At 45.1% G+C, this 16,678-nt stretch overlaps 1 protein-coding gene across 3 annotated transcripts in view; it reads left to right on the top strand.

Moving 5' to 3' along the window:
• Positions 1-16,433, top strand: part of TMLHE (trimethyllysine hydroxylase, epsilon) — a 35,089-nt gene extending 18,656 nt beyond the window's left edge. For all 3 annotated transcript variants that reach the window (XM_067548553.1, XM_067548551.1, XM_067548552.1), the window contains 7 exons: positions 859-1,031; positions 2,699-2,875; positions 4,762-5,041; positions 6,476-6,595; positions 9,677-9,913; positions 11,722-11,860; positions 13,299-16,433. In XM_067548553.1, coding sequence (XP_067404654.1) covers positions 860-1,031; positions 2,699-2,875; positions 4,762-5,041; positions 6,476-6,595; positions 9,677-9,913; positions 11,722-11,860; positions 13,299-13,430 — 1,257 coding nt within the window. In that variant the 5' untranslated portion in view covers position 859 and the 3' untranslated portion in view covers positions 13,431-16,433. The remainder of the gene's footprint in view (positions 1-858; positions 1,032-2,698; positions 2,876-4,761; positions 5,042-6,475; positions 6,596-9,676; positions 9,914-11,721; positions 11,861-13,298) is intronic.
• The last annotated feature ends 245 nt before the right edge of the window (positions 16,434-16,678 follow it).

Below are 16,678 nucleotides of genomic sequence, written 5' to 3'. Positions count from 1 at the left end.
GTAACCACCAAAATCAGCAACCCCCCGATTGTTGTTTCCTATTTTCGATAAATGATTTATGTACCAAGTTGATTTCATCATCTTCTGATATTGTAACCTTAGAATTCTCTTATGTCTAATCTCAAACAACTTCCATTTTACAAGGGTTCTTGTGTGTGCTGTTAAGACTAGCAGATGTTATTCAGAGAGTGTAACCTTAGCAGAAAGGTATTTAACAGATAAACGTCACTTTCTATATTCACCATCTCCTGCTTGATGCAGTTATAGTTTCCAAACGTTCCTATATTTAATGTTATTGATCTAAAGCTGTTGATTTAAAGCAGAGTAAAGAGAACCCAGATATCATTGTGATGGGTGCCCTGTCAGTGTTGTAATAACAGGTGTGAATTCCAGCCTGCCAGGAAATAGCTGGGCGGGTTCTGATTTAATCTTAGAAACCTGCATGGCTGTGCGGTAACTGAGAGAATATAGACGTAGTAGTATTCAAAGCTCAGCAATAAAGCTCCCTATTAAAGAGCTTTTTAGTTAAAACCTTGAAACATATTAAATTATTTTCACTGTCCAACTGATGATATCTAGGTAGATGGCATGCTATTTTGGGCACACTGCCAGGCTTCACCTACACTTGCTCCTATTACTGTTACTTTCACCTCCACACATTTGTCTTTCATCTACCTACCGTGTCTTGTCACTAATGTAGACTGTAAACTATTTTGAGTGGATCCTGTCTTTTTATTATATATGTGTAGCATAAGGAGGGACCAGTCCCTGATTGCCACCTTTGTAATAAAGATAAATAGTAACATAGAACCAGCCACAGTAACATTGGTCTCTCTCCTTCCTCTTGAATTTCTCCAGTATGTGGTGCCGTAGGTTGACACATCTATTCTCCAGCACCCAGTGCCTGCTGAGTAGACACCAGATATCATGGCAGCCCTCTTCCAGGAAGATCTTCCCGGCTGTGGCCCGTTGGCACCATATGGCTCCAGTGTCTCTGAACTGTGCCTGGCAATTACATGGTGATCATTTAGGTGAGGAGAGAGAAAGAGTTTGTGTGTGCCCATGTGTGTGTGTCCCTCTCAACGTGTGGGGGTGGAAGGAAACCTTTTCTGATCACGCTTTACCGTGGTGTTGCTCCTTCAGTGAAGTTACTCTTGATTTGCTCTAGTGAAAGTGAGAGAAGAGTCAGACCCCAGCCCTCTGGCTATGATTTAGAGGTTTGATTTGGTATTTTCAGAGACATATTGGACCAGGTCATCTTCATGCCCTAACTGTTTTGAGGCAGCCTGGTCGAGCAGACTAAAACAGAGCTTGAAGCAGGAAATTCTTAAATTCTGATCCCATCTCAGCCTTGACTTGTTGCATGGCTTTGGGCAAGCCACTTTACCCCCTTATCTGTCTGACAGGTAGGGCAGCTGACAGACAAGTCAATAACTCCCTAATAGCTCCAGTGTTTAAATGATATCTGATACTTCTTAGTTAATTTCTGTTCATATGTTACCTGAAGGCAATTAACTATGGATGTGTAGCCATCCAGCACAGCCTGCCGGGGGACACACAGTTCCCATGTCAGGCTATACCTTGGCCTCATCAAATGAGGCTAGTTAAGGAACCTTTGTATTTCAGAGAGTCTTTTAAGTGTGTATTTAAAGGAAGTTGCCCAGTATTTAAAATATGTTTGGTCCAAAGCATGATACAATGCTAACTTGCATATGGATCTGGGTATTTGGATTTGTGGGTACGCTGGACTAGAGGGGGAAGGACACTCCTGTTACACAGAGACATTCTTAGAGATAGAGCTGGCTGAGACAGTTTAAAGCTGTTTGAGGGTGGGAGCAAGGAGAAAGCACCTGGCCGTGCTGTGGGTCCAGTTAATATTTCTGTGTCAAGCTTAGTGCCAGTGCAGTGATGTTTTTCATTGTATCCATATAGGCCTGTTTGTTTATACCTATCTTATTTGGCTGGTTTTTTTCTCTTTCTGTGTTTTTATACAGTTGCCAATTAGCAGTATGCTTTCAGCCATACTGAAGGGAGTATCTTATCTAGGACAGTTGCTTGACAGCACTTCTGCAAAGGGAATGAAATAGTCTGGTCTGTCAAGGAATAGGGAGGAAAGGAATAAGTAATTGCCTAGATACGTCACTAGCATGGCAAAGGCTGCAAGCTTCCTTCCCTACAGTGTCACAGGAGGGGACCTCTGGGCTCAGTGAAAATCGAACAATCTATAGGCACTGGAAAAAATAACTCCTGCCTAATATTCACAACACCCCTGGGAGGCAGGTAATGTTTGTGCAGTGGTTTATGGTGAAGTGCTAACAGACTTCGTAGTTGCTGCAAGTGGGATTATAGGCATTGGGGTTCTTAGCCTTTTGGGGTGCATCTACACAGCTGTTGGGAGGTATAACTCCCAGCCCGGTGAACATGTGCTAGCTCTGATCAAGGTAGCATGCTAAAAATAGCAGTGTGGCCACGATGACTCAGACTAGCTGCCCAATACAACCCTGTCTGAAACCCTAGATACGTACTCAGGTGGCGAGTGTGTGCCGCTGCGGCCACGTTGCTTTTTTGGAGTGCTAGCTCGCACAGAGCTTATGCGTGTCTGTCTAAGCAGGGAATTACACCTCCCCACTGCAGCGTAGACAGCACCTTGGGTTTAACCTGTTTGACCAAGGAATCTTTTAACTCTCTATTTCCCCAGAGCTCAGGTACGCAGACACCCTGATGCGCTTTGATTACGTGTGGTTGCGTGATCATTGCCGCTCAGCATCCTGCTACAACACCAAGACTAACCAGCGCAGCCTAGACACAGCTAGTGTGGAGCTGTGCATCAAACCAAAGACTGTCCGAGTGGATGAGACCACACTCTTTCTAACATGTAAGTCAAGGGAGTCTGTGCACTAAATGTTATGAAAGGCCCTAGCTGCAGCTGAGGTAAACATTGAAGACTGTCATTCTGCAAGATGTCCCGAGGTGCTTTCTACTTTCCTTAAAGCAGTTCCGGAGTTGTGCTGCTTTTAATTGAAAAGGAAACTGTCAGTGTGTCTTCAATGTGTCTAAAAAGCTGTTTCTCCATGTTGTTACTCCATGGAGATCTGAAATTTGGGGCTTGTCCACATGGGGAAATTTACTGGCATAACTATACTGGTATATCACTATAAATCCCCACTCTTATTCTAAGAGTGCCTTTTTCTAATTTAGCTTATACCATGACATAAGCTTGGTAAGTGTGTCCACACGGGGAGTTATAGCAGTATAACTAGTGATAGGTTTCTCTGTTTAGACATGGCTTCATTGTTTTGCATTTTTTTTTTTTTTGCCCGCACACTGACAGCTTGTCATACAGTGGTTCATGAGAACTGAACTGATGATTTAGTCTTTAAGAGACAATGTCAATTAGAAACCTAGTCCATTTCAAAGTAGCTTCAGGTCCCACACATCACCTCAGTCTCCTGCCTATACCTGTGGTTCACAATCACATTTTCCCACTATATAGTGGGGTTTTCTTCTGATAATTGTGTTATCACACAAATGGGGGAACATTTCAGCTTGACAGCACTTTGTGTGCAAACACTGCACAAAGTAAACGAACTTAAAAATGATTTTTTTCTTTTCTCTTGGATTTTCTTTTTTAAGAAGTAAAAAATAAAATTCAGAGAGGTGACTTTGTAAAGCTTATTTTTTAATATGACAAAATAAAACCATTGTAGTCATAAAATAAAAGTGGTGCCTTTCTTCCGATCAAAAAACAGTCCAAATAAATTTAAGAGCTGAATATGGACATTTGGTAAAGATTTACCAGTGCCCAATGGGTGCTCTTTAGCTTACATTCTTGGCCTGATTGTAAGGCAGTCCTGCTGTGGGAAAGGCATGCTGATGGATCCCAGTAAAGGGCTTATATTTTTATTATGTTTACTGGGGAAGGCCAGGCTTATCTCCAGATCAAGTGCTGTTTTGGGAAGAGACCTAGCTGTGAATAGATGACTTTGGAACAGTGTGTGGTTCTGGCCTGTGCCATGGTTGTAAACATTGTCTGAGTCAAATATGAGCAGTCATATGTAATTTTTTTAATGTTTTTGTTTGAACAAGAGAAGATGCAGACATTCAAAGAATAAATTAGAAGATGAATGGCTTCCTTTCTTTTACATTTTCCCCTTTAGTGTGAGGGTCTTATCAGGACTCCTGTCTCCTAATTTATCCTCTACCCTTTGTTCTGTGCTCCACAGCTTGTCATTTTTTCTCCTGCTCCGAGGAGTGATTGTAGATTTGTCCCTTTAAAGCGCAGCAATTAATTCGTACCATTCCTTTGTTATCAGTGCCTCATTCCCAGTGTATTACCACTCTGTATTTTCTAGGGTTTTTTATTTAATGGATCTAATTTCAGGTTATAGGGCTGCAAAGCTGATATATTCTGTTCTGAACTTTGAATAAGGCACCCCATCCTATATGGAGTCCTAAGATTAAGATAAAAGTAACTTAGCTGGGAACTAGAAGTCTTAATGCAAATAAAAGATCTGCCAGGTGCACTAAACTATGAAATAACAATGTGGTGTCAAATACTCACTTTCTCGCTGTAATCTCAAAGATAACTTTGCCATGTGACTTGTCCAAGAGAAATCTAGCTCTGCAGCAAGGAGCTGTCGCTAGACAAAATGGTAGGTGAGGACTACATCCCTTCCAGTCCCCTGTTGTAACCGGCCAACCACCCCCAAAGCCCCTTAGCTTCTGACTTCAGTGGCAATAACATTGTGTGTTTTATCACAGGGCCAGATGGTCATGTGACCAGGTATGGGTTAGAGTGGCTGGTGAAGAACAGCTATGAGGGTCAGAAGCGGCAGGTCATGCATCCTCGAATTCTCTGGAATGCAGAGATCTATCAGCAAGCCCAAGTGCCCTCTGTTGACTGCCAGAGCTTCCTGCAGACGAACGAGGGGCTGAAGGAATTCCTGAAAAACTTCCTGTTGTATGGCATTGCTTTTGTAGAAAATGTCCCTGCGACCAAAGAGGACACGGAAATCTTAGCAGAGAGGATCAGCTTGATCAGGTAACTAGAGGTGCCCTAAGAATGGCCATATGAAACTTTCTAGGCGCTGAAAGGGCCACAGGCATAACAAGGAACAGAGTGTAGTCTCCCTTTTTAATATGAAGGTGAAGCCTTCACGTATCCCACATCCCAGAATATGATGTGGCCACATTGTTGAAGTCAAGATGAAGCATTACACCCTAGGACCTGCAGTCTCTGTGGCCAGGCCATTTGATACAAGATGAAACGTTGCATTGCAGAATCTGCCATGTCCACAGGCCCCACCTCTTTATGAAAGCTGGGGTTACGGCATTGTGGAGCTGCACAGCTAGCACCCAGCCACTGTTGTGCTAATGGATAATGTGCAGAGCCATAAATGAGTGGTGGATTGGGTAGATTTGAGCTTCACTAGTAGAGACGTTTCCTGTTTTGATACAAAGGGTTGGGAGGGCAGCGTGGGCCTGGGAACTGGAAAGATCAAAACAATCTGTTGTTGGCTCTAAAGGAAAAGTGTGGGAAAGATATTTCAAGTTTAAAACAAGACAAAATCCCCACTGGTCTAGCCTGGGTTTGAATTTCAGGCTGTCTCCAGACTGAGTGCTGTAGACACAGCTTACATGCCTCAGCCCCTTAGCAGTGCATGGATTTACATCAAGGAATTTCCACTCTTCTTCATGCTGGTTAAGGAGTGGCATCGATAGGTTCCCAAGGGAGTCCCATATGTGTTCTCTATCTAGGTACTTATAGACCTCATCACTGTAGTACCTGAGACTCAGCTCCTCAAAGGTATTTAAGAGCCTAACTCCCCTTGATTGCACTGGGAGTTAGGCCTGAGTGTTTTTCAGCTTTCTAGTCACACATTTTGTTTGTCTTCAGCCTACTTCCTCCTTTGCCAGTCATCTTCCTTTCCCACAGTTCAGGGCTTTTGAGAGCAGGTGTTGGGGGGAAACTCAAGCAGGGATCTGAGCAGTCCCAGAGGAGATGGGTGGAAAGAGAGTATGTGCTGTGGGGGGGTTGCCATCTTCACACTGCGGGAATGGGAGGGCCTCCATAGTGATAAGTTTGTTGACTTTATAGGATTGGTGTTCAGCTGTAAGAGGAGATCAATTCACCTGCTAGACTAGAAGGAAGGTGGTCATGAGACTTCAAGAGCTATGAGAGTTACACGGGGGAGAGGTTGAGCCTCTGTTATGAGGAAGAGGATTTAAACGCTTAAAGAAAGTAGTAGAAACCCCATCACTCGAGACATTAGTAACTAAAGTCACTTAAAATTTAAATGATAAAATATGCAGCATACTATATCATTCTGACTTGTACACTTTGGGGGATGGTGAAAGTTACACTTATGAAAACAGCTAGGATGATCCCTAAAACAGTTTGTGCCACACCAGTTGTGTTTACTGCCCCCTCTATATGATGTACACCTGACCATATCCCCTGCCTTTTCTCTTCCAGGGAGACCATCTATGGTAGAATGTGGTATTTCACCTCTGACTTCTCCCGGGGAGACACTGCATACACGAAACTGGCTCTGGATCGTCACACTGACACCACCTACTTCCAGGAGCCCTGTGGGTATGTGCTTGCTGGTTCCCAAAGATGCAGCTCAAAAGGCAAGAGTAATTCACTAAAGTGAAGTTTCTAATGGCAGAACTTTTTATAAGTGGGTTGGCTGGCTCTAGACCTTAGCCATGCACTACACAGTCTCACCCATTCCAACAATATGGTACTGCTGCACTGTAATCCTGTTTGATTTGGGAATCTGTCAGCATGCTTTATATTATAAATCCCCTTTTTCCCCCACCTAAAACTTCCTAGTCCTTCAGGCACACATATTTACTGGGGCTTGGCTGTTGGATGACTACCTCTTGCGACCAAGGTGACTCAGGTACATCTTAGGTGCTCTTTTGGGATGAAGTTGGCCATACAACCATATAGAGTAGGCCCAGCCACCCAATTACCTAGTATGCTTTCCAGCATTAGTAAAATTACTATGAAAATCTATTCTGAGACTATGGATTACAGAATCCCAAAATTCACAAGTTGCATGTTAGTGACTGTTTATTTGTAGGCTGTGATGTGTGATGGATGGGTAATGCTGACTTTTGTACCACCATTACACATGCTCTGAGCAAGAATGCCAAGAAAGGTCAGTTATCAAATTAGTTTGGATTTATTTTCCGCCAGTAATGTGTTACTGTAATCAGTTACACAGCCTGCTTCTCTGACTCCTCAGTTCCAAAGTCTCCATTGTTAATTGTTCGGAGCTGCAAGGTGCTCATTAAATGCTCATTTCCAGACTCTATGTTCACAGTAGTTTTAGCCCAATCTGGCCTCTGTGGTGCAGCTTGTATACTCTGTTTGTGAGGCAGGTTTTATGCCCTGAGAGGTAAAGGCAGCCGGCCTAATGTTGATCACACTGTTGTGCAGGAGACTCAAGCTCCATTTGCAATTTGTCTTTTCATGGCAGGAGGGTGGGAATGCTGCAGAGGCAGCTCCTTGGTCACCAGGAGTTGGCCCAGGGAAGGACCAGTGCTGCTGAGCACTTTCTAATCACCCTAAAGGGCAGCAACTGCAACATGGAGCTTCTCAAGTAGAGGAGGGACTAATGGGGAGAGACCCTCTGGCTGGATCTGCACTGCAGAGCAGCCCTCAGGAATGGTAGAGGGAATCTACACAGCTTCCTACTGGAGTTAAGGGCCAGCTGCCCAGGTCACATCCCAGGTACTACCGTGGCAATGAAACTTCTAGGTGTCAGGGAGTAACTTGCATAGCAGCTAGGGATGTTAAATGGACAATGATTTATTAGCATGCCGGGTATGTGGGAGGGGAGTATGTGCATAAAACATAGGTCATGCTGGTGCACTCCCACCCAGGTGCTAGCCTGCTCTCTTATGTTCTATGAACTGCTGGGCATTCTTTTGAGGCCTTTTTTGTGTAGGGTTCCCTGCACAGCTGATTTGATTAAGGAACCATCCAACAAAAGCTCCACAGAGACAAATACAAAAAAGTCCTTAACAGTGAATGCCTTTATTTCTTGCAGAGCAGTTTCTGATTAAACCAGTAGCTGGAGAAACTGCTGTTTGTTAGCTATTGTTTTTCCTTTCTGCTCTGAAAGAAACCCATCTCCCGAGTCAAACATGGTCACTGTCTGCAATGGCCTGCAGCATTATCACTGGTTCTGAGATCCTAAGATAAGCAGGCAGGATTTACCCCTAGGTGCTACTGTATGCAAGGCCACTGACCTTTTGAAAGCCAAAGTGTCGTCATGCAACCTTTCTGCAGCCCCCTTGGTCTGTCAACAGCTCTCTCTCCATTGTCAGGAGACTCGACTTTGAATGGGTAGTGCCAGTTTTGAAGTCCCTTGCAGCTGATGCACGTATGGTAATAGTTAGAGCCCACCAGAGAGAAGCTGCAGGTGAGAATGAGCTGGATGAATCACTGCATACCATTTCTCATGGGGCCTCCTAAAACTTAGGACCAGTCAGTCAGAATTGGACTGGAGAGCTCCAGGGAAAGCACTGAGTGCTGTAGAAAGTGGTTTGGTGGTGGTAATTTAACAGTAACACCGTCAACCCATAAAACTGTGCTGGGGAGCTCTGTGCGGCTGGAGGGGTCTGTCAGACTACACCTTACCAAGTAGATATGAAGACAAATAAAGGGGGAAGATCTGTTGGAGATGGTAGTTTCAGGTTGTTTGGATGCCCTTGTCTAAGCAATTCCACGCCTTATAATATTTTATGGAAGGCCCTGTTCTGCCACAGACACCTTGTGTGACTTGGGCAAGTCACTCGGGCTCTGTGCCTCAGTTTCTCTATCTGTATAGTGGAGTAACAGCACTGCCCTAACGCACAGGGAGATTGTGAGGATAAATAAATTAAGGATTGTGAGGTGCTCAGATGCTACAATAAAGAGGCAATATAAGCCCTAAGAAGGACAGAGGTTCATGTTTTAAATAGAACTTTAACTTTGGATTCCCCATGTTTCAAAGCTTACTCTTTTTTTTTAATTTACTTTATTCTAAGACATTTTCTAGAGGGATTAGTTTTATGCCTGTTGAACTTTTTAAATCCAGGATGAATCTTCTTTTGGGTTGGGAGTAGCTTAAAGTACTTCAAAGTGATTTGATTGTTGTGAAAACTGCTATAAAAACTGTAACACGGTATTTTAATTAAGCCATGTCCTAGCATGTCCTCTCACCTCTAGTAAGAGAAGGAGCCATTTCTGACCTAAGTTGTCGGGGTGGGGTGGAGGGGGACACTGTACTAAATAAACCGGCATCTTCAATTGATAACTTCGGTATTAAGACTGGGACGTTAGAATTTCTCAACTAATACCTTCAGGTTAAATACACTTAGCTTTCTTCACTGATTGACTCTGTCCTCATTCAGTGAAATGTACGATACCTGACATAATAAAACAGCAGCATCTATCACTTGCTATTGAGCCATACCAGTTCCCTGGCAGGTGTCTCAATTAAATGAAGTATACTACTAAAGAGACTCTGAAGCTGTCATGAGCTGCTTCTTTTCCAGCTTCTTTCCCCTACATTGGTAGTAACTATCATCCTATAACTGCTCACATGGCTTCGTTCTCTATCATGTGACAGACTGACGGGTGCTTCCTTTGTGATGTGTGTTCTCTCCCTCCTTGCAGGATCCAAGTGTTCCACTGCCTCAAACACGAAGGAACAGGCGGCAGGACGCTGCTGGTGGATGGCTTCTACGCAGCAGAGCAGGTTCTCCAGCAAGCTCCTGAAGAATTTGAGCTCCTCACCAAAGTGCCGCTGAAGCATGAGTACATTGAGAACGTCGGGGGCTGTCGCAACCACATGATTGGAGTTGGGCCGGTTTTGAATATCTACCCCTGGAACAATGAGCTGTATTTGATCAGGTGAGGAGTAATGGATTGTACCATCGTTCACGAGGGAGGGAGCAGCCATTGTGCGTTTTCCAGCACACACTGGTCCTTTTGCAGTGTAGATTGAAAGAACCACTCTCCTGTACAAAATACATCCTGCATTTTCTCTACCCCTCCCAGCCATCGGTCCCTGTACCAGTGCTGGAGCTGAAGGCTTTTCTTACTGGTACTATAGACTCTCTGCCCTATCTTTTAAACATAAGCCTCTGTCCTGAGCTCTGGTGATGCCACTTTGCCCATCTCCCATTCAGCTGCGAGCAGTCTGCCCAGCCACAGAGCAGTTGCAGGACAGAGTGTAAAGCAGCTTTGGCTCTAATATGGGTTACAGGCATTCAGCTGAAAGGGAGGTGACGGGTCCTGGCTACGGGCCAGGGCTTTGTCTGAAAAATGAGGACAGTTGCCCAGGAAGGGTGGAAGCCACTATTCTAATCTGAAAATTTTATGTGATTCTCACCCATTTCCACACACGTGTTGTTAATGGTTACTGAGGCCATTCATTTTAACTGTCTGAAACAATCACATGGGGCTGTTGTATCCCTGCTGAGCTACCAGACAGACAGTGTGGAGATCTCAAATGGGGAAGTCCAGGGAATTTTCAGGTCATCATCTCCTGTACAAGCAGCCACACCACCATGAAATCACAGTCCAAACGCTGTATGTATTTCAATGGATAACGCCGGCTCTTTACTCTCAGACTGGGAGTATCTGCCACACTCAGTGCAGCCACCCCAGTGCCCTGCCCAATCACCTTTCTGCATGGGGGCTGCAGATGGTATAGGTCTTCCTCTTGAGCTGGATCCTGCACTATTTAGGTCAATGACAGTCATGCCATTGACTTCAATGTCAGCAGGATTGGGCCCTTCCTAGGCAAGTCTTTCTGGATGTACACCTAGTCTACACTGAGGTGGGGTAAAACCTAGCTTAAGTTTTATCTGGAAAAATAAGTTCTGAGTCTTTGATTCTGGTTAGAATGCAGGCTGTCCAGCTTGTACTCTTTACTTTGGGTGGTGATCAGTTTTGTTTGCCATCTTCGTGCCTCATAATAGCACCTAAGATGATCCCCAAAACAGTGTTGAGCTAGTTACTGATTGGAGGGTAAGTTAGTAGATTGCACGCGCGCTTTCTGCACAGTCTTCTTTTATTATGACAGGAGGAGTTTAAGGTTCTCCATGATGCATCAGGGTTGATCTTTGACTTAGAGTTTATACCCATCTGTCCCTTGACATGCAGGTCACTAACTGGGCATCTTTTGATTTTGTTCCTATTTGCCAGCCATAAAGAAATAATCACTTTGGTGTGCGAGCCTTTTGCCAGCTCTCTGCATTCTCTGCACTCTGAATCTCACCCTCCCAGCAGGCTGCCTGTCTTACACTGCAGTGCTCTGACATTTTGCATGTGCACAGTGTAAATTGTCAATTGTAATTAAAAGGGGTGCTTTAAGAAAGGGACACAGTCAGGTCATTTGAGGTCAGCAGGTTTAAAATAAAAAATCCAAAACAAAATACTAACAGAAGTGTGGTGTGGTGTTTTGTTCTGATTTTGGACAAGAAGTCAGATAGGATAGTTTTTGTTTGGATTTAAACTTGTTCCTGCTTAAATCCCACCCCCTCTTTCTCCCTCCCAGTCACTACAAAAACACAGCAACCCCTAATGAGTTTTTCTGTGGCCTTCCTAAAGATGTCCTTTGGGCATTAAACTCTAGAGGTTTCCTGTGAAAATATCTCTCTCTGCTCTGCTTGTAGATCCATGGTGACCATCTCTTCTGTTTTGTTCTGGCCTAGGTACAATAACTACGACCGAGCTGTCATCAACACAGTGCCTTATGATGTTGTGCATCGCTGGTACGCTGCACACCGCACACTCACCACAGAGTTACGAAGACCAGAAAATGAACTCTGGGTCAAACTGAAGCCAGGCAAGGTAGAGTCACAGGTCATGGGGAGCATGTGAGCTCACTGCATTGAGGGAGGAAGAGCACCTATTTTGTTATAACAGACTGACCTGGCAGTCAAGATGGCTGATTTTGCCCCTGACTTGTAATAACACCTTGGACAAATTTCTGTCCCTCAGTTTCCCTCTCACAATCCCATGGTAAGGGGCATGGTATCAGCAGCACACAAATCTCCATTGCATATGTTCTTACCACCAGAAAAAGGGAGACACAGAGGGAGGATGTGGATGCAAGACAGAGCAAAAATAATGAAAATTCACCCAAAAACAGTGTGGTCGGAGGGCTGCCACAGATAGGGAAATAGATCTCCTGATCTGTGAAGTAGGACCAATAAAAATACGAGTGTGAGATAGGCTGTGAGAGTTAATGTGAGAAGTGCTTTGAGGTCTTGTAGAAGTGGGAGATCTTGTTAATGGAAATATACGAAAGATGCAGCGGGCATCCAAGGAAACAGATGAGACCAACAATCCTATCCAGCTTTGTCTGCTTGGGCTGCTTTCAGAGTCTGACATTGCAGACCAATCTATAACATCAAATATTCCCCCACCACAGAAACAGCTGAAGTGCTTGGTGCATGAACCATTGAAGCAGAAAGATGCTCTCCCCCGGGGTTTACAATGCCAGCCGGGGTGTGCTGTGTTTTAACCCCTTGTCTAGCATTACAACTGCAATGCACAGAAGTAGACCATGTGACAGGTGTGCAGATCCTAGCCGCATTTTGGCCCTGTGGACACACCAGTCCAAGCCTATTGAAAGGGTTTATGCATGCCAGATTCAGCCCAGAATGAGGCCCCAGTAATGGAGAAGTCTGCTGGGGTGGAGGAGCGTCAGAAAGCTGCTGCAACCTCCCTCTGCTCCTGCATGGCTGAGTGGAGACAGGGCAGCCTGTAAAGTGGAATGTGGCAGCCCCTCAGGTCAGAGTTTGTGTCCCTTCCGCTCTCTCCCAGTTACCGCAGGAGAAGGGCTGGTGAACTCTGCCAACAGGCCACTACCATAGAAGCACAAGCAAATGGTATGGGCTGTGCCAATACTGTCTCATTGTTTCTTTGTACTCCCGTGTGTCTGTATCCATCTGTCATCTCTTGCCTGATATGTAGACTGTAAGCTGTTTGGAGCAGAGAGTGTCTTTCTTTTTGTTCTGTGTTTGTACAGCACCTAGCGCAGTGGAACCTTGGTCCATGATTGGGGCTCCTAGGAGCAACTGCAATACAAATAATAATTCAGTCTTCATTTCAATGCCTGTATATTGATTTGGCAGCTTGCCAGAAGCAGCTCAAGGGCCTCAGCTAATGTGTCAATGTGCCATTCATGTCTGAACTTGTGTGGGGTCTCTGCTCTATTCTGACCTCTATTAATGTGGACGCTTCTTTCACTCCGTGTTCTCAGTGCTTTTCTTCTCTTGTGTAGGCGCTGTTTGTGGATAACTGGCGCGTCCTGCATGGGCGGGAATCGTTCACAGGATACCGGCAGCTGTGTGGATGCTACCTGACGAGGGACGATATGGTAAACACGGCACGCTTCCTGGGGCTGCAAGCTTAACATGGACTGTCAGCAGCAGAGAGGCAACAAAACCTGCATCAACTACAGCACTCCCAGAACTGTGTGTCACCAGAATGAACACATTTTAAATACCTCAAACATCCCTCTGTTCCCCGCCAAACACTTCTCTGTGCCTGGGGGAATGGGTGGAAGTCAGGGGTCACCAGAGCAGTACCTGATTGTCAGCTATGGGGGGAGGGAGAGACCACTTTTGCTTTCCACCCCCCTGGCCTTTCAGCACAACCTGACTCAGCTTGACAAGGAAGAAACCAAGGAGCTGAGACGCTGACAAACGCCAGCTGATGCGAAGCATTCCAGTCAAGTGCCTTCTGGATTTTAAATGTAGTAAAACCCTCACGTTCCATGGGTGTTTTGTCAACAGCCTTCTAGGATTCATTGCACGTGGTAGGCCAGAGCAGCTGATTGCCTTGTTTTGACCCTGAGCTAGACCTGATTCCTGCTTGAGAGAGAACAAGACAATTTCTTCAGCGAAATCCAATGCAAACACCAATTACTCCAACATGAGCGTAGTGACGAGTTTAAATGAGTTCTCTTTCCTGCTCCTTAAATGCCTCCCCTGGCCCCACACCACGTGCGTTAATTTGGGGGCAGATACAATGTCATCCTTCTCCCATAATTGAATGCAAGCTGTGCTGACTGATGACCGAAATGGATCAGACAGTGTAGTATTGAACCTCTCCAAAGAGGTTTGTGGGACAGGGAAGTCTGAAAGATCTGGGAGGGAGCAAGGTGCAGTTCATCACAGCTGTGTAAGGCAAGGGCAGCATTTCCTATGCCCCTCCTTGGCATGGAGCAGAGTAGGCTTGTACCCACTGGTTCCACAGCCTGCTGCATTATCTAGTGAGAGTTTCCCTGCACCTAGAGCAAAGGCTCAGCTGCTGCAGTGTTTCTTGCAGACTTGCTACTTGTGCCTTTCTGTTCTCTCTGCCTGATGGCTAGAGCCAGTGCAGGGAAACTCGCTAACCTGCTTCTGGGAGAGAATTGGGATCTTACACTATGTTTTCCTAGTGAAAGTAGCTAACGAGATGTCTTTCAGGCCCAGGAAGAAGTGGATTGCATAGGAATGACTGGTATTTGAAAGGGACACTGTCAAGATAGAAATCCTCTTTGAAAGCAGACCCTTTCCTGTTACCAGTGACAGCTGACCATGAGAGCCCAGAGGAGTTCTCAAAATCTCATTTACTTTTCACTCTTCAGGCTGTTAGTTTGCTTTTTTCCGCTCACTAAGTCTGGGAAATGAAACAGGGCTGGTCGGTCTCGCTGTGTGGTTCTTCTGAACTAGCCAGCTGCTGTGGTGCTGCAAACACAACGTGTGGGTGTTCCATATAAAGCCAGTGGTCTTCATTTAGTTCACATACAGAGGAATGTTTCCGCGTACTAGGGTTCATAAAACTCCTACGAAACCTACATGGGTGACAGTGTGCATTTAAGGGACTCGCTCCCCTAAACAGCAAAGCATCACATCAGTCATTGGGTTTGGTCATGGAGTAACTGCAACACCCAATGTAATCCACCAATGGGGACACGTGCGATAGTGACCCAGGAGCTGGGAACTCAGGTCTGTAAGCCTGGGATGGGGGAGGTTATTTTTTCAGTTGTGGGTTTCCCAAGCCCCATGAATTGGAGGCTGCTCTAGTGCTGGCAGTTTCTTCTAGAGGAGGCAGCTCTCTGTTTTGTATCACAGCAGGGAGGAAAACAACCTCATCAAGCCCTGTACAAAGAATACTCTTCTCGTCATTAAAGGGAGCTGGTGCTTCACACACACAGGGACAGCCAGCAAAGCTCATGATTTGAAAGCATAAATACAATTTAACAGATGGATAAAAATGAAAATTTGAGAACTCCACCTCTCGGCACTTCATGCAGCTCAGACAGTGATGCTAGCCTGGACAGTGCCACTTTCTGGCTTTTGGTGCTTTTACTACAACATCTTGGGTTCAAAACACTGCACTGGGGCAGCGGGTGGTTTCAGGAACAGCTTAGATATAGAAATGGGTGGAAAATCCCCTTTGTGTTGGGTGTTGTAAAAATTTGGGGAATGCAGAGGGAGTTTGCCATCGAAACATTGAGCTAAAGCTCAGTTGACAGCTTTGCCTTTGAGAGGGAGTGGAATTCATGAATTCCTTTACAGCCTGTGGGACGTGGTGTGTCAGGATTTTGTTGGAATGGTAGTGGTGTTTGTACATGGCAGTGTGCTACCAGATTACTCGAGTCTAAATCACCGTATCTCAGAACAGCGCTGTGGGCAACACAGCCAGTGACACTTTATATCCTTCCTCTCTCAGGGGGCACCTGCTCCTAGCAGCACTTGTTACTAGGCAAGGCTCTACTACCTCAGGAAGCTCAGACACTCAGGACTCAGACTAGAGCAAGGGAGAAATTACCTAGAGTTATTGATGAGAGATTGGAGTGAAACCTGTGCCTTTGTGGTAGGGAACAAGATTAGTGTAGGTGTGATCTCCTCTGGATCCAGCAGCCACTGAATAAACGGGACACACAAAATTGCCAAGGAGTGATTCTACTAGAAACTGACCCCTCCTCTGTGGAAGTGGCTATACACTCTCCATTATAATGACGTGCTGTTTTATTTCCCCCTTGCAGCAGAAGGTGGGGAAAACCACCAGGAATGTATAAGCTTCTGAAACAAATATTTTTCCTGTATGTATTTTTCAGCTTCTTTTAACCTCCCTCTCCAGCAGCAAAGGTGGAGGGCAGAGATCTTTGTTTAACCTTGCTCTCCACCCTTCCCCAGGTCTTAAGAAGCTGGAATTTCTCCTGAGCAACTTGCTGAAGTAGAGTATTATTTGGGGGAACACTATTGCATAGAGTCACACACACATTTAACCCTGTCAGATGTATGCATTTATCTTAACGCCGTGTAATGAACAGTCTGTTCACTAGGATGTTCTTCAATCAGTCTTTGTAATCAAGCTTTTCAGATTTGTTTTTGGCTAATAAAATAGGAATTGCTTCTTTTTTTCACCACAGTGAGTTGGAGGCTCAGGTCTGTGAGTGTGAGTGAGTGAGTATGGGATTTATCCCTCACTTGTGTTGCCCTGATTCTGCAGTTACACGTGCTCTGTAACATCGAGCCAGTCCTCAATCCAAACTTCTGCTTCAGGGTTTTTCTTCTTCCAAGGACATTAAATCACCAAAAGTGACTTGTGTCTTGGAAAACCTTTTTTTGGGGGAAGTGGAGGGTGGTGTTACATTTCCTCTGTTTGCCT

The sequence above is a fragment of the Emydura macquarii genome, unplaced genomic scaffold (assembly GCF_026122565.2).
Source record: "Emydura macquarii macquarii isolate MOO-44397 ecotype Brisbane River unplaced genomic scaffold, CSIRO-AGI_Emac_v2 contig_1253, whole genome shotgun sequence".
Lineage (NCBI taxonomy): Eukaryota > Metazoa > Chordata > Testudines > Chelidae > Emydura > Emydura macquarii.
Note: the sequence above shows the minus strand (reverse complement) of the source record. Positions and strands in the feature narration are given on the sequence as shown.